This window comes from Psittacula echo, assembly GCF_963264785.1.
Source record: "Psittacula echo genome assembly, chromosome: 1".
Taxonomy (NCBI): Eukaryota; Metazoa; Chordata; class Aves; order Psittaciformes; family Psittacidae; genus Psittacula; species Psittacula echo.
Window position 1 is genome coordinate 51,460,983 of NC_137735.1, and position 18,868 is coordinate 51,479,850.

At 37.4% G+C, this 18,868-nt stretch overlaps 1 protein-coding gene across 2 annotated transcripts in view; it reads left to right on the forward strand.

The window, feature by feature from the left end:
- Positions 1-18,868, forward strand: part of GRID2 (glutamate ionotropic receptor delta type subunit 2) — a gene marked incomplete at its 5' end in the record, with an annotated part of 729,364 nt that overhangs the window by 572,761 nt on the left and 137,735 nt on the right. For both annotated transcript variants that reach the window (XM_080624929.1, XM_080624930.1), the window contains one exon: positions 15,837-16,034. In XM_080624929.1, coding sequence (XP_080481055.1) covers positions 15,837-16,034 — 198 coding nt within the window. The remainder of the gene's footprint in view (positions 1-15,836; positions 16,035-18,868) is intronic.

Genomic DNA, 18,868 nt, shown 5'->3' on the forward strand with positions numbered 1-18,868 from the left:
TCTAATTTAATTGCATGTTCCTGAAAATAGCATTATGGTGGCTATGGCTGGTCTTTGTGTTCTGCCTGATACAGATGTTCATTGAATCAGTATAATTTTATGTTGACAAAAATTATCAGAGGATTTTGTTTAGCAAAATAAATTCAAATTAAAGCCTTGGGGTTTGTTTTTTGGTGGGTTTTTTGTGTGTTTGTTTGGTTGGGTTTTATTATTTCTTATTCTGTCTCTCCCCACTGTATTCCTCTGATTTCATCCCCAGTTATCTTAGGTTGCCAGAAAGCCTTCTTCTTTCAAGTCAGTATAGCATGAATATTTAGCAACTTGCAAAAATACAAAAATGTCATTAGTTATGCTGATAGGATTCTATGTTAATAATAAAAATAGAAGGTGGACATTTAGAGTTCAGCACACAGCACATCGCAGTTCAGTCTTCTCATTGCAGGCCTCGTGTTGTCTCATGTGAGCACACAAAAACTGTTTGGTTTTGTTAACAGTTTTAAAGCACAGCTGGTGATAATTTCCATGCACAACTGGTGAAAAACACAATTAGTCTGAATTTTGTTAAAATATTTGTTAAAACTTGCTAACTTATTTTGCTACCTGGCTCTCGTTTTATGTTGGATGTGCACTGAAGGCGATACATGAGAAAGATGCAAATTATTCACATTGGCTTCATAACATAGAAGTTCCTTTATTCTCTTAAAATTGTAGAGCTTTGCAAGGCTGGTCAGTGCAATCTAGGCAAAACCACCTGTGAACTACACTACAAATCAAGGTTCACTTGATTTTGCTCAGCAAAGATGAGAGGCAAGGATTTTGGAAACTGCATGAAAAAGGGAGGAAGCAGATGTTTATTTAAACTTATGAGCTAATAGCAATATTTTTTGCAAGTAGTTCCTGTGCCTGATGATGCTTCCCCTCAATGCCAGAAATTGGGAAGATAAAATACCATTTCTACCTCATCCACAAACTGTAATGTCTGAGAGGAAGGCAGGCAGGCATGCAGACAGACACTGACATAAAGTCAAGGTACTAACCAAAAGCCTGAGGAGAAGTTGAACAGTGCAGATGCCAGGATTGCAAAGTGCTAATTATTTCTAACCCCTTCTAATCTTCGGATATCCACAGATGTTGCTGACACTCCTGTGGGTGACAGAGATTTAGGATGCTTACCCTCTAGCAGTTTCTCTTACTGCTGTTAATATGCATAAGTAAGGGTTATTCATAAGGATATGGTGGATTCTAAATAGGTTTCATTAGCATATCATTACTTCAAACATATATATTCCTATAGGATAAATTTAGAAAGCATTTGCTTGTTGATAATTATAGCTTGGTTCCCATCTTTATTCATGTAGCTTATTACAATGGTGCAATTATGTCATTTTTCCTGGAATAGAATGAATAAATAGATACAATATTTGAATTTGAGTGTAGTCTTGGCTGGGATGCTGTAACACCTGAAATGAAGCAAAGCTATAAAAAAAAAGTACTAATACTTCCTATTTGTTGTTATTCAATTTATAAAAACTTGTTCCTAGAAATACTTGGTTAATAAAGACACTGACTAGAATTTCATTAAGCACTATTCATTTTGCAGCTATTATCAAAGGACATCTCCTCTTAATGCCATTAATTTTGCAAAATTAAACTTGCAAGTTTTAGTTTGGACAGATCAACAGAACTCTTTCAGGTAAATCAAGACCATGCTAATAGGTGGAAGTGTTCACCTGATTTCATATCTTCTGGATAGGATAAAACTGGAGATTTATATTTAACCTGTTCAGTGAAAATGTGCAATTCTTGCCTTTTATGTGAGTGCAGGAGGGATTTCACCCATCAGCTTTGCTCTAGTAATGATCTTTATCATACTTTCTTTTCCATCTTTTTCAAAGTTCTTCAATTAAGTCAGTACATTTCTGTTAAAAGTGAAGAATCTATTCTTGACTATGAATGATTAGTTGTTGTTACTAATTCTGCCAGTTTCTAACAGTATGGTCTTGATCTGGGAAAAGAAGGCAGCTTATGTTAAAATTAAATAATGATGCCTTTGAAGATGAATAGGTTTCTTTTTCATTGAGATTTGAGAAGTTAACATTAATTTGTTAATTTTTTCTGTTAACAATTAATTTGTTAATTTTTTCTGTTTTTCAAATCTCTTGTGTCTTTCTAGATATGAACCCTTCTCCTCTTCCAATTTCATTTTGTTATGCCTTCAGGTTGAAAAGGACACATTCTAAAAATTGCAGTGGAATTTGAGATGATAACACCTGAGTAATACTGTGTTATACTTACTATGAAATGAAACATTCTGCAGTCCAAAAATGATAAATTATTGTGATTATTTTCCCTAAAGCAGTCCTTCAAAAAGCAAGTGCTGAACAATTCCCATCATCTGGATCCGTCTACTAGTTCCTTGCCCTAGATAAATTTAATAATTATGGGCTACATATCTGCCAATTTAAAACAAAATATCTTTGTGAATATGACAGAATATTGTATGTCCCCAGATTGGAAATCTCTGGTTCCATTTGACAGTGAATCCTGGCTCCTCTGAAATTAATTGGAATACTCTCCTTTACACAAATAGGAATAAGAAATAATTCTTTGAGTTTTATTCTAAGGGGAACTATAGTCATGCCTGTGTACATGTGATTCAGCGTTTTATCTTGACTTGGATTAGTACCACACTTTCTACACTTCTAGAAAAGTTTTGTCTTGTCATACTTAAATATCAAATATCTCTGTCTTGGACTCTTCCCCAGATGTAGTTGAAGTTTAAAATTCATGTTTGACAAGTTACGTTTAGGTTCAAGTGACTTGCTGGTGAATTTCTGAAATATATTGTGAGTCTCTGAAACACAGCTCGATCAAAGGTCTGCATAATAACCCCAAATGAATTCAGTATCTTGACTGAGCAATGGTCCAAGAACAAATTTAGCTAATATCCATTTTGACTATTTCAGCTTATCCTCTTTTTCAGCTGCTCTTTTTTATTGAAAGGGAGCTAGAATACAGCAGATATTATATCATTTTAGTAACAGTGGCAATTAATGAATTATTCATATGAATGTTAAGCCATCAGAAATGGGATGAGATTTGGCCTGTTTGACAATGAACAGGCCAGCAGGTATTCACAAAATCATGTTTCTAAAAAAGCCCCTGTTGTGTGAAAAAGGAAAAAGCTTGAAATTCCATGTTTTAAAGAATTAACACCTTGATTGAAAAGTACAGATCCTTTCCTGAAAGTGCATAAGGTAGAACTTGCTAATAGTGCAAAATATATTTGTGACTTTACATGAAAATTCGATACAGCTCCCAAACAGGAGGCATTTATTTTCATATCAGGATGGTTCTGCAAATGTAGGCAGGATGAAAGCAAGAAAAAATAGTAGCGATACTGAATTATGCTTTGCCATACATCCCTATGCACTATTTCTTGAGAGTTATTGTCCAGGTTACTTGTACAGAGTTAGGTGGACCAGAGACAGTTTGGTGACCCCTGGCTCTGGGTGGGCACTGTGAGACATGGTATAGTCCCCTTTCACTGTGGGACACAGAGAGGACTGGCAGAAGGGCAACCAAGCATAGCAAAAGAATAAAAGAAAGCATTATTTACACTAGGGAAAATGTTACCATATATGGGCTAGTTTAATTCTCAACTGTTGGCATTAAATGCATGAGCATTTGTTGCCCAGATTAGGAAAGAAACAAACCTGAAAGCAGACAGTATCTCTAGGGACATGAGCTGGCCAGAGGTCTGCATCTCCAGCCCCTTTTTCTATTGAACTTACCACTTGGAGAAGATGAAAAGTGAGATATGAAGCTGAGCCTTGGCTTTGAAAGCTCTTTGGGATTTGACTTCCAACAAGGGTTTAAACAAAATTTTAAAAGTCCTTTCCAAAAAAAGCTGAAGTAGCTTTCAGAGTGATAGGAAAAGGAGACGTAGAAGAAAGACCTAAAAAAACCCAGTGTTTAAATATATAGAGAGGAACAAACAGGATAAAAAAAATGGCAGGACAAAACTATTGGTGAATGACTGTAAAATAAAGATCAACTGCAGCAAAGATTATGTGTGGGATACCTCAGAAAATACTGAGGTAGTATTTTGTAACAGTGCACAACCAGAATAGTCTGACAGATAATGCCTCTTCCATTTTCTTCCATTTTTTGGTGCTCACTTTTCTCATGTGGTCCTGATCACTTTCTCCACTTTCACAATTGAATGGTGTGTACTGTTAGTAATTCTTCATTCTGTAATGCTTCACTTTCTATGCACCAGTACCTGCAGTCTTCTAAAGAATAATTCTAGTTAAGGCATGTATTATGTTAAATTATATGTTGCTCTGTATTTCAGGTTTATTGGCTTATTGAACTATAGTGCACCATTGTACATTTCCTACAGCAGCAGAAGTGCCTTAGGAGGTGGTAAGGTTAAGAGACATTACATGACTATCTTCAGTAGTTGCAGTATTTGTGGTTTGAGCAAACATATTTCACTTTTTTACCTGTAAGGGATGAATTCATGTTTGGCTATTAACACACCAGATGGCTGTTAACACACCAGAGCTGGAATGGCACAAAAGCTGTGGCTGATGCAGTTTATTCTATCTGGATTCTGTTATAAAATCTTCATATACACTAACTCAGTAATGTTTTTAGTGTACACCGTGTGTGCTGTAGTTAAAATATTTCACAAATACTTTAAGTTTTAGAATATTCTATTACTAGTTGTAAAGAATGCAAAATTTCCTAAGCACCAACAAATCCCTGTGTCTTCCTTTTTGCTGCTAATATCCATCTTTGAAAGAACGTTGGAAAGAATGGATCTTTTATAGATAAACACATCAACAAAAATGCTCAGTGAAATGGTGGGAAATTGTAGCAACAGTGGTAGAGCAGTTAATTTCATTGGTAAATGAACAAAATCATCAGGAGTAATGATGTATGACAGGACTAGGCTCACTATTTACTATTCTTCATAGGTACCCTGGCTGTTGATGTGAAAGCTGTCATTCAATATGAGATACATATGAGGAGACTGGCTTTCACTCACAGAAGAGTATTGGAACATCTTTGGTATTGGAATATCTTTTCATGGGGCAGATTTTCCAATTTGGAAACCTGAATTCATGTTTCAGGACATGATTCTGGACAAGCATTTATTGAAACTGAAATTCTGACATTAAAAAAAATTATTCATTTTTGCAGGATTCAATAGTTTGCTTATTCCTAATGTAAGGAGGACTTTTTTAAATGGCTTGGGATGTATACTGACAGTATGAATCAGTTTTAGTCTCCTAAAAAATTATTGTCATATCTTTAAAACTTAAAACATCAAACTTAATTGCTCTTTGTTTGGTCAAAAGTTTTCTCAAGGATTTTAAGGATAAGCAAACTTAATAGTAACAGCAATTTTTTTTCCAATCACAAGGTACGTGTAGCTCTCAGAGCTCCTATTACTCTTTCTAGTGATAGGAATACTTAGGCATTCAGTTGTAAGAAGGCTTTGTCAGAGGTCAGTCCAGAAAGAGTAGATTCATGTTTGTCTTGCTTAGTCTAGGTACTTTCATCCTGAGTCAAAGAAAGGGAACAGGGTTTTAGAGATTCTTTCTAGCTTGCATTTCCATAAAACCGTATCTATTTCTAGGCAAATAAAATATTACTGGAGTAAAGGAACATAGTAATATGTATAGAGAATTACAAACTAAGGAGAGGGGTTTGCAGAAGCAATTCATGTTGACCTAACTCTGCTTGGAAACTTTAGTCAGAATTATTTGCAAGTAAGGGTTGGTTTTTTTAATTACAGAGTTTGCAGAAAATGCAATAGTGCTCTTATCCCCTGACTCTATATAATGTGTTTTATGCTGCTTCTTAAGTAAAGATTTCATCTTATGAACACAATGGTTAGAAACAATTTAATTGTTAAAAAAAAAAAAAAGGCACTTTTCTTGCAGTTCTAAGCCTGATTGTTATCTCATGCTCTTCACATAAAGACTTTCATTTCTGAAAGTAAGGAAAGACATCTAGACTTCAATTGAGCTAGCTATTGTTAGAAAGCAAGGATATACTAGCTCTATGGTGAGCCAACTTTTTCACCTCACTGTAAAAAATTTATTCCTTATATCTAGTCTGAATCTACCCTCTTTTAGTTTAAAACCATTATCCCTTGTCCTATCACAACAGGCCCTACTAAAAAGTTTGTTCTATCATTTCAGAGAAAGTGGCAGTATTAAAGCAACAAAGCAGATGGGAGTGGAATTTGTGCGTTTCTTTCTTGGTGACTAAGAACAATGACCTATAAACAGAGATGGAAGAAAGTAAGGTTCCTAAAATGCCTCCTGCCCTCAGCCATCTGCCCTGCTTCTCTTCTGAGGGTTGTCAGCCCTGTTTAGATTTACTCTACTAAGCAGAAAATGGGAACAGGAGCCATTTCAGCTCCCTTGCAGCTAATCAGTGTTGATAACTGAGCACCATAATTGGCACAACTGCACCCGTCAGGGCAGAGTATTCCTTGATTAAGTATTCCTTGCTTTGCCAGAGATTTAGTTTTGATATAGCCTCCTCCCCTTAATCTTCCCATTCCATTTTCCTCTGTCTGCAAACATTTGCATTTGTATTTGGGTTTCTTTTGGAAAACACTGATTTTTTTTCTCAGGTACTGTACCATGGTACGATTTCATCAAAATATGAATAACTAAAATTGCTATTATAACAGAATCTATGTCTCTTGATAGAGGCAGAGCCTGTCTTTCCGTTGCTTTCTCCCCATCACACCTGTATGCGGGCCAAACTGAAATTGCTGCTGACTGGGCACAGGTTACTTTTAATAGTTGTTTTATGTCCCTTTGAGCTACCTAACTTGTATTAGAACAGATAGGTCATAATCCCTAATAGCTATTCATACTGGACATGCCTATTTTGATTGTTAGTTTTACATGCTTCAATTTCAGAATCTGCTGGGAAACCCAGCCCCTTTTGCTTTCAGTTAATACTTCCAATCCATTTTTCTAAAGTAGCGGGTGCTATATACTAGATGAGGTGAATGATGAGGAATTCAAATGTTTTGGGACCTGACAGGGGCCACAGTCTGACAGCAAGGTAGGTCGAACACAAAATCTAGTATAACCAGTCTAACTCACCTGTATGTCAGAGGCTACCTCTCAAGGCTCCGTAGCTCTGCTCTTCTCCCTGACCCTTACACATCTGCTCTGTGGGCATGTTTGTGTTCCAGAGTGATCATATAGTTCACAGAGCACACAGGAAAATTGACTTTTAGCCAGAAAGTGTTTCTTACTCTGATTGTAATTGTCCATACTATGCAAGTATGCAAGAAAAGGAGGTGAACTGCCTGACAGTGCAATGTCATGAAGTACTATGTGAATTCGTTGTGAATAGGAACTCTTGTATGGTGGCTGGAAAAAGTATAATGCAGCTCCCAGCAGGTTTATATACCCATACTACATTTTTGCTAATTCCAGTAACTAAACTAGCTACATTATAGCTAGTGTTGTGCTGTTCAGACATACTCTGAAACACTCCAACTGTTTCCAGTCTCAATCCATATTCGTATCACATAACTATAGTGGTTCAGAAAGAGCGATTACGTGCATGAAGTTATTGTGACTTAAAATCAATACACAAAGCTTGGTCGCATCTTATTTGACTGTTGCCATAGATTACTTTGAAAGAAGCCTTAGTCCTGTTGCAGAACAATTGGAAGTCTTGGGGAAGGGGGCTAACATTTTTTTTGGTTGTTTCTTCTAAATAGTACTAAACTGAATAGCATAATAAATTCATAAGCCACCATTCCATTCAGGAGAAAAAATATTGTTTAAAGTACTGTAACTAAAGGCACAAATTCGTGTCTTGTTGAAGATGACAGTAAAGCTGTCATTTAAAAAAATGAGAGACTAAGCACATGCATAAGGATAGTGGTAAACAAAGGCCAAATGTAAAATACCTTTCCTTTAATATTGTGTTCAGCTTCTGGGACATGAGCTAGCTTCTTGCTACAGGCAAGGAGACTTTTCTATTAGTACAACTGACTTTCTAATCAGTATATTTGAAAAGCGCAGGATCTGAGAACAGTGTTTTTTGATGCCAATATTGTTACACAGCCTGTTGGCAATAGGATATTGAATGAGAAGAACACCTTAATTATCCAAGATTTTGTAGGTTTGAAACCTTCATCTTTGTTTTAGTGCTATTTGGGGTGGGGATTGTGTTACGTCTTGCAGCAACTTTTATAACCGGTGCTAATGGGAGAATTTCTGTAATGAGAGAATGAAATGTTTCAATTAAAATTTGGTCATTGATTCTAACATGAAGTCATGTACATTGCTGTTCAATTAAAAATAACAAGCTGTTATTCTGTTTCCAGCCAAATAAAATTCGCAAAACAGTGGTCAATAAAGCACTTGAGGAAAATAAGTGTTGGGGACTACATATTTCACTAAAATCTTCTGGGGAAAGAAATGCAAAATAGCTAACAATTAAAAGCAAAGGGTTAATTATTTTATGAGTCAAGAAAAAAGTAATTATGCCTAGCAACAAGACAATAGCATCCTGTGCTTGAAAATGTTTTGGTTATGGTTTATGAGACAGTGCTTCTTGTTGGTTATAATGGCTCTGCTTGGTTATCCAGCAGCCATTGGAAGGGAATTGAAAGAACTACTAATGAGAGTGAATTTCAGTTTTGGGAGCAGTTTCTTAATATTTGCAGGAGATAAGAGTTTTAAAGTGTCACAGTGAATGTTTATTTCATGCAATTGCCAAGTCTCTGCTTGGCCTATGTGAATCACTTAATGTGTCTGTCCACTGTTCCTAGTCAGTGCCAAGCACAGATTGACAGCCTTGCCCACAACTGAGCTTCATTTCTTGCTTCTGTGTTTTAACACTCTCTTTCTACTTTCAGTGGAGAAGGGAAGATTTAATGAATGCAGAGTCCCTTTAATGAATACAGAGTGTCAATATTAAAGTATTATATTCCATTGTGTTCAGAAATTTCTGATGAGTGGACACAGAGGTCATTTTCATATGCTTTGTGAATTCTAATGGCCCATATCATTACCTAATTTCAAAACTCTCTTCCAAACATAGTTGAAGCACATACAGCCATCCATCTGCAATTTTAGAGTCAAGGCCCAACATGTCTTGTAAATCCCAGCAGTGATCGATTTCTCTGATCTGAAATGCCAGTAACTTTTTGTTCACTTAATAATTTCTCTATAGCCTCTTGGCTAGGAAGTTTTTCTGCCTGTGCTAAGGAGAAAAGAGGATTCAGATGTGCCAGAGAATAATCCCAAATGTTTGGTTTGCTTTTCCATTTATAAAGTATGTCCCAGAATAATTTTTTTTTTAGCATTTTTATCATTAGAGCAAGCATCAGACTCAAATGAGTGCAGCAGAGCAGTGTGCCATGGTTTCATATAGTTTCTAACCTGAAATAAGTCTCAGCCTAAAGCCACAGAATCCACCCTTGTAATTACAGAGAAAATCTGCCCTGTTGCCCGTTCAGTGATCTCCTGATGATATGGTGTGCTCATAAAATCATTAACAGCTGGGCTGAGACCACCACAGCCCACTGAATGCAACATTTTCTTCTCTCACATATTTAGTTAGTGCTGTGTTGAAGATTTAAATGATGCTTTTTCTGCTCTTTCAAGAGAGTTTTCTGTAATTTGTCCAAAAAGAGAGAATCTATGAAAAAATACCAGAACCTCCAAAACCTGATTTTCATTGATGAAGTAAAAGATGACTATCAAAGCTTGGAATTTAAAGCCACTATTCCAATGGCTTCCACAAATCATCCCGAACAGAGGCTCTGGGTTTAGGGATGTGCTTTTTCCCTAAGTGTAAGTTGTCCCTGAACGCTTACACATTCTTGCTTTCCCTCCCTGCCTCCTGTAAGGCCAGAATTTATTGCTTGATTTTATCACCCACCTCTGTAGCACACTTACAAATCAATTTTTCTCTTTGATTGTCTAATTAATTAACATAAGTTAAACTCAGAGTAATTGTTCTTTTCTGCTATTTAGCTTAAGTATTGCTCCTTCTGTTTCCAATGGTGAAGGTCTTCTCAGCCCAAAAGCTTTTCTCTTCTTCCTTATTTTTAACTTTATTAGGTGGTGTAGTTGTCCTGGGTTCAGCAGCAGCAGTCAGTTTTTCTCCTTCTTAGTGGCTGGTGCAGTGCTGTGGTTTTGACTTTCGGCCTGGGAATAATACTGATAAAGCCGATGTTTTCAGTTGCTGGTCAGGATGTTTACCCTGACCAAGGACTTTGTGAGTCTCATGTTCTGCCAGGGAGGAGGAGAAGCCGGGAGGAAGCAGGGACAGCACACCTGACCCAAACTAGCCAAAGAGGTATTCCATACCACAGCACGTCATGCCCAGGATGTAGAACTGAGAGTTCCCGGAAGGGCTGGCTCACTGCGGGGTGGGGGTGAGGTGCCGGTCGGTGAGCAGTTGTATTCTCTTCCTTGTTATTTCCTCTATCATTATTACTATTAGTGGTAGCAGTAGTGATTTGTGTTATACCTTAGTTATTAAACTGTTCTTATCTCAACCCGTGGGAGTTGCATTCTTTTGATTCTCCTCCCCGTCCCTCCAGGAGCAGAGGGAAGGTGGGGGGGGGGGTGAAGTAGAAACTGCGTGGTTCTAATTTACCGCCTGGGCTTAAACCACGACAGTAGTAAAGGATATTAAAAGATTACTTCAGATCAACTACTGCATCCAAATTACTGAGACATGTCTGCAAATTTCGTCAGAGTAAATAAAACCTCTATTTTCTTCTTTCAATCTTAGACTCTTGAAGTGCTTACAAAACCTGCTGTTACTTCATTTTCATGTGCACCAGAACCTAAGTCCTAAATAGGCAAAACTGTTAGCGCTTTATCTTGTTGGAAAAAAACAAAAAAGAGCAGCATTTCTTTATACTAGCTTTGAATCTAGACTGCTCCAAGAACTATACTATCAACTTCTGATTTCCACTGTTATGTTTAAAACAAAACAAAATTCATTTCCTACCCTCTACCCTGCGTAAAATTCAGGGTTCAGGGATGGGTTTTAGATGTGTGACATTCCTTTTTGTGCCTATTATCTTTTTTTTGTGCCTGTTATCTTTTCTTCCGGGACTAGGGCACATTACAGTTTTTATGCGGGCAAGCAGGCCTTTCAAGAGTAAGACTTTTATCTCCCTGGGTCTAGATCTCATTTTTTGGATCCCACTTTCCTTAGTTCTCATATAGTGTTTGCTTTCCACTATTGGTTTTCCTGCTCTTATACTCAGGGTTTGTCAGAACACAAATATAGTTGTAAGTACAAATGTTTGAAAGCACTAAGATGAAAGGAAAATGGCTATAGCTACGGCATTTGTTCCTTGGATTCACTTCTCAGCTGTACAAGTCATGAAATCTGTGCATTTTGGTTCTGCATGTGAAAAAATTATTATAATAATTCTTCTTACTTGACCAAGTATTTCAGTGGTAAATCCTAATATGTTAAATGTGCTCAAATAATATCATGTTGAACATCTGAAAATATATTTGGGTAAGATGTCTGAGCTGCTTAACCATTCCTTCACAACGTAAAGGGCACATTCTAGGTACTTGCTTCACTTCTGCTTGTTCAGTCTTACTCCAGTGCTTATCCTTGCTCTGGTATTTGTCTGGACCTCTGCCAATTACATCAACTCACCTGACAAAGAATGAGTAGATTTGTGATGGTTGAGTGGTTGAATTAATTTAATTAAGGAACCAAGCATCAGCAGAGCTGTTGCATGAGCAGGTAGCTAGTTGATCTGGTGGAAAGATGATGTGTGTCTTTTCACTGTGTAACTTCTTCCTTAAAAGGTTTTATACACCTAGTGATAATTGGTAAATGAATGGAGATGAGTGTTTTTGTGAGCTGCTTCTCCAATGTACTTGTACTATCACGTCATTTTTCCCAGCACTTTCAGGTTTTCATGCCATGTTGCTATAACTTGCGTCTGCCTTTAGGATTCCTAAGATAGTGGGAGTTAGCTAATATTTTGCAGCTTCTCTTGCTCAGGGGGTAATCATCTCTTGAACCAGATTTTGCTTTCTTACAGTTTTAAAAAGCAATATTCACAGCTTCACCCAGTATCAGGGGGAACCTCATTGTTCTCTACAGGTACCTGAAAGGAAGTTATAGTGAGATGGGGTTGGTCTCTTCTCCCAAGTAACAAGTGACAGGACAAGAGATAATGGCCTCAAGCTGTGCCAGAGAAGATTTAGACTGGATGTTAGGAAAAAATTCTTCACTGAAAGGGTAATAGGTTATCAGAACAGGCTGCCCAGGGAAGCGATGGAATCACTGACCCTGAAAGTGTTCAAAAACAGTGTAGATGAGGCTCTCGGTGGCATGGTTTAGTAGTGTCTTGGCAGTCCTGGAATAAAGGTTGGACTTGATCTTGAAGGTCTTTTCCAACCTAGTTGATTCTATGTTTCTAATATAAACTTTACCTCCTTGCTACTGATTTTCATTTTGTTGCAGGCTGTGTGGTGCTTATCTGTCTACCAGGGTTAACTCACAGTACTTTTGATCCACATCAAGTCTTAAATCTATCCTCCTCTTATCAGGGCAGCACATCTTCGATCCTGAGAAGAAAACAGCCGGTGAGAACTGTGCAGCTGTTCTGAGAAGGAACCCTTATCATGGGCTTAGTAATGCTACATTCAGTTGACAAGGAAGCACACTGGGGGTAAAGTAGAAGGAAAGTAGCTTCTCTATTAGAAGGATCTCCACTGAGGTTGGATGCAAAGCCATCGCCTAAATACATCTGACAGCTATGGAGCCCAGTGAGGCAGATCATCCATCTAGCAAAATCAAGAAGTTAAGGGAGAGCAATCCATTCATTTCCATTTTTTCTTCCTTCCTTTCTTCAGTCATACAGATTGTGACTTCTTTGCTTTTCCAGACTTCCCTGACTTTACAGGCTGTAAAGTCTGCTCCTGCCTCACAAAGGCTCATCAGTCCCCTGGAGAAGTGCTCCAAAAGTGGAAGAAAAGGAGAAGCAGGAACAGTGGCCTTCTTTAGGCGACTTCACTGCATCCAGGAATAATTTAGGTTTGAATGGACCCTTTCGTGGCATCTGTGTGAAGCAGGGTTAGTGTTAGAGCAGGTTATTCAGGACTGGCCAGCTGAGTTTTGAGTATCTGCAAGGATCATGATTGTATGGCTTCTCTGAGCTAGACCTGCTTATATAGTCTGAATTACCACTTGCCTTGGAGAGAAAATGTATCAGGATTTTCTTGAATTTGTTGGGATAGAATGGAAGCTTCATCATCCAGGTGAATTTTGCCACCTCCGAATTCATCAGTTAGCTAGGCAGTTTTGACACCTATTTTTCTATAACCTTATGTTTTGTTCTTATTATTTTTCTGTTCTGTAGGTGAGAAATGTATGGACTGGGTTTGTTTTGCATATTTTCTTTCTACAAGATCCACCTTCTTAAGGATGGAGACAATCATTTTAACACCAATATTGATGGCACGTATATGGCTTTCCATAGGAACTCCCTTAGCACCCTCTTAGTGTACAAGAGGACCACAGGCATAGCTTCAGCCTGCAGCATTTAAAGGGGGAAAAATTAAAGATAAATATTTTTGTCCTCTCTCAGTGTCTTTTGAGAAATGTAAACACACAAAAAAAACCCCACATAGCAATAGATTTGGTTTTTGGGGGTTGGAATATGATTAAATATTTTGCTGCTCCAGGCTTCAACAGAAATTGAGAAGTATTAGTTGGTTTGCATAAAGCTATTTGACTATTTATATTTCATTAAGTATATAGCACACTGGACATTGGGGCTTTTTTGGCAAATCTCTCAAAAGCAAACAGTATTACAGAGCTTAATAAAAGACTGAAATTAGTCATGACAAGCTGCATTTTAAACAGTGCTTTAAATCAGTACAATTAGGACTTGCTTTGTAACTAACTGAATAAAAATTCAGTTTATGAGCAATTATTTTCTAATAACTTAGAAGTGATAGGAATAAATCCTTTCTAATATGAAAATTATCAACTCCTAAAATACCCTGTGTACACACAAATCTTCAGACTTCTGTGCATAGTGTGCTTAGATTGATAAATTACAATTTTCTTTTTTTTTCTTTTTTTTTTTTTTGTGGAAACATTTTTTTCAGTAGTTTTGAGTCTGTATGAAGGGAATCTCTCATGAAAGTGATCAGCAAAGCTCAATTCACTCTGTGTTTTCATTTAGGACAGGGCTTTCATCAATTTAGTCTTAATTTCTTCAATATAGTTGAAACTCAGGCACTGAAAAGCTACTTAAAAAAAACAAAAATCACATGCACTTGCTGTCCTCCATTTTTATTCCCTTTGGCTGATTTTGGATAATTTATAAGAAAGAAATTCTGAGAACTGGGAAATAATAGCTTGAGACAGTCAACCCCTTCTTGCTTTTTTTGTTTCTTTGTTTGTTGGGGTTTTATTTGTTTATTTGGTTTCTGTTTTATTTGTTTTGGGGTTTGGTTTGGTTTGGGGGTGGTTTGAGGGTTTTTTTCTGGTTTTCCTGCAGACAGATAAGAACCCCCTGCCAGTGCAGTCTGGTCGCATGCTTGCTACTTTGGCAGCATCCTCAGCATGTGGCTGTCCTCATGAATATTAACTTAAGTATTTACAAATGGTGCTTTCTTATTCAGAGAACATCCTGCCTACAGTTCAGTGGTATCTATTCACACAGAGTGACAACCTACCAAACTAAAAATATTTAGGTACAATGCTTCAGGAGATACAAATAAAGTTTGGGCCACAAATACTGCAGGAAAACAAATCTGTTTTCTGTATGCCTGTGGATTATGTAGACTGGGAGAAACTGGTCAGGAAGTGACTTAATGTGCTTGTCATGGCCAAGCCACAACGAGCCAGAACTAACCTTTTGCACCACACAATAGATGTGTCTGATAAACTCATACTAAATTACAGCACCATTTAAAGAATTAAAAGGCAAAAGTATTGCATAGTTAAAAAAAATTGGTGTTACAGTTCCATCATGTTTTTCGGATTTTGCTCTTACTTGGGTAGATCACAGGTGTTCTCAGAGAAAATAAAGAACAAAAATAAGTAAGATCCATCTATGGCAAATATTTTTTTTGCCCTCAGAAACATTCTTTTTGTGTTTCATTAAAAAGCGAAGGAGAATGTCTACTAATTAAATACTCAATAGAAAGTATAATGGTGGAGAAGGGAAGATAAAACTAGCCAAAAATAATTTATTTCTGAAAATTTTATTTGAAATACTAATAAAAAAAAAAAAAAAGATAAAACAAGATTTTGGGGAAAAGGAAAAGAAAAGCATATTGTTAGGAAGTTTTACCAGCCAGTTCCAACTTTCAGTATCTATTTGTATCCTTTATGATGGTCGGGGATGACCCACAGGGGACATGGACTCTCCCGGTGTCCCTGCCCAAGGCAGGAGGGTTGGAACGAGATGATCTTAAGGTCCTTTCCAACCCTAACTATTCTATGAGTCTATGATCTTTTGATGAATATTCACCAGTTGTTCTCATAAACAAACTTAAGTCCCAGAACTGATTCTCCCTAAACTAATCAAATTGATGCTGTTTGGATAGAACTGTTTAAAATCAACCATTCTATATTCACATTACAGAATAAGGACAAGAGAAATGCATGTTTCTCTGGTATGGCCTATTTTGCCATGTTTTTCATACCTGAGAGCGTGAACTACTTGCTAGTTGTGTTTGCCAGATACAGTGTTTGTCCAGCCAGAGGCACCCACATATGGGATGTAATTTCTTTACTAACAGTTAGCTCCTTTGTTTTCCATTTAGGAAGAGCCCTTTGTCATGGTATCTGAAAATGTTCTGGGAAAACCGAAGAAGTATCAAGGCTTCTCAATAGACGTGTTGGAAGCCTTGGCTACTTACCTTGGCTTTAAATACGAAATTTACGTTGCACCGGATCACAAGTATGGGAGTCCTCAGGATGATGGGTCATGGAATGGATTGATAGGAGAACTTGTATTTAAGGTAAGGTTATTAATAACTTACTAAATATGGTCATGTGGTAAAGCTAAATAATATGTGCTGTATTTTTGCACCAGTCAGTAACTTTTTTTAGTGAGTCATTGATAACACTTTGTTCACTGTGTGTTGCCAGCATCTGATAATGTGCCCAGGTGCATTGGGTGGTAAAGAAAAAGCTAGAAATAGTGCTTGCTGGTAACTGTTTAAGAAGCAGGGCAATCTCTTTTTTTCCAAACAAAGTACAGCAGTGTGAAATTTGAATACAGTCAAATAATGGGATGCAGAGCATCCTAATTAATTTGGCAAGACCTGACACAAATGAGTTGAAGAGGCTGTTCGAAAGAGGAAAAATTGGTGTTGCAGTAATTAGTGATACATTACATAAATAATGTATAGCACTTAGAAAAATGTTGGTGTGATGAATAGATGAAGTATGTAATCAACAGTAAATGTTTTATTGATATATAATAACACTTACATTATGTGGATGTATGAATCAAGAGTAGTATATTCTCTATTCTGTAATTAATAAACCATTTAGTCTACTTAATTTTACATTAAATGTTCAATATTGTATCATAAATAAATTAAACCAAGTAAATGCGCCAATTTTTTTCCCACTCTTCACATCTTATCTGCTTGCAGTTTCTCACATTGAGAGGGAAAAAGCTATGTAGACTCTATTCTGCTGATGTCGTATTTGTGCCATGAACATATATATTTTCTTTGCTCTTAGTTAACCTGTAGAGGCAGCTTTTACAGCTATGGAGACCTACATTTGTTGATGTTCCTTAAATAACTGCAGGAGATATTAACTTAAATAACTTACTGCTTGTTTATGGAAGTGCTTTTCCAAATCTGCAGGTGGAATTTAAGAACAGTGTGGTCAGATACAGGACCTAATCTTCAATGCTTCAGATAAAAGTTAGCAAAATGCTGGAGAATAAGTTGTAGTAAAGGGGGGAAAAAGGAAAAAACAAAAAAACAAAAAAGGACAAAAAATCCCTGGGGGAAAAAAATAAGTAGCAATAGGTTTAACCTGGTTTGCCTTCCTGAGCAGTAGGAAGCCTGTTGAAATGGAAAAGAACCACACATGCCATATCTGTAGCACGATTCATAATCTACACTGTTACTGTAACAATAAACTTCCTTTCCCATCTCCCTATGGCCTTACAAAGCTGTGATTATAGCTGATAAGCTGAAGCCACTTAGAAAAGTATATTTTCCTTCCTCTTCTAAACTTTACCAGCAGAAAATCCTTCATCTAGTTATGAGGCATGACACCACAATTGCCTGTTGATTTATTTTTACCATTTTTTCTGCTCCTTATATCTGATGTTATACTATACCCTACTCTCAGTACTATAGTACTCAGCAAAGGACTCAGCAGGCCACTGTATTACACAGGCTGGAGGGATCTTAGTACTAGATGGCTCTAGAGATGGAAGTGGGCCTGGAACATTTTTTATTTATTTGATATTAATGATTCATAAGACAGAACTCATAACAACTGAAATCAAATGGTTCACTGAAATATATATATGACATTCTTGTCCCCTTAGTAGACAGGGACTCAGATAACTCTAAGAACACACTTAAGGTGGTTACCACTTAGAACTGTAAGTAGATGTCATAGAATCATAGCATAGTTAGGGTTGGAAAGGACCTTAAGATCATCTAGTCATCTAGTTCCAGCCGCCCTGCCATGGGCACCTCACACTAAACCATGCCACCCACGGCCTCATCCAGCCTGAATGGAGCATTCACAACCTCCCTGGGCAACCCATTCCAGTGCCTCACCAAAGTGGAACAGATTTGCCAGTCTGCTAAAGTTTTGCTGTAAATGAGTCTTAATTTATATGGAATCTTTCTGTACAGTTAGATAGTACGAAGAGTTAATGGAATTGCTTTTGGAATTCAGAAAATGCGTTTCCCCAATACTGCGTCAGTGTACAATTTTTTATCTTCCTTACCCCCTATATAATAAGCAGTAAAGATTCACTGTGTCCTTCTCTCCTGTTCTCTGTGCCTCCTAAGGCAAGAGGGAACCTCTGGGTGAGCAGCCAGTGTATATCTACCCCTTACCAAGTGCAAGCTGTTGTTGAAAGTCTGCCTTCTGATTTACTGTAAACTGCGTTCTGCTCCCAAAACTCAAATCTGCTTGGCAACTTTACAAGGGGGAGCAAAAGAGTGGAGAATAGTTTTAAATTAAAGGTATAACCTGTTTAAAACAGAAGGTTTCATTGTTTTCCTGACCAAGTATTGCATTATAATCTGTCCAACATATGGAGGAAGTCCAGAAACAGAGGGAGTGCTCTTTGCATGTTAATGTGTGAGCCGGACATAAGTTGGGAGCTATGTATTTCTGCAAAAGACAAGCCCCACTCCAGGAAACTGGCCACCTTTTCTTTCTAAGTGCATAGAAATGTGGAATTGCTTAGTTTGGAAAAGACCTTTAAGATCATCAAGTCCAGCCTTTAACCCAGCACTGCCAAGTCCACCACTAAACCATGTCCCTAAGCACCACATGTATATATTTTATATACCTCCAGCGGTGGTGATTCAACCACTTCCTTGGGCAGCCTGTTCCAATGCTTGACAACCCTATCAGTGAAGAAATTTTTTGGAATATCCAATCTAAACCTCCTCTGGCACAGCTTGAGGCCATTTCCTCTTGTCCTGTCACTTGTTACCTGGGAGAAGAGACTGGCACCCAATTCACTACAACCTCCTTCCAGGTAGTTGTAGAGAGCATTTCACTGAGAAGGATGTCTGTGGCCACTACAGACAGTGTGCCATATAAAATGGAAGTTGCTGTAACAAGCACATAATTTCTG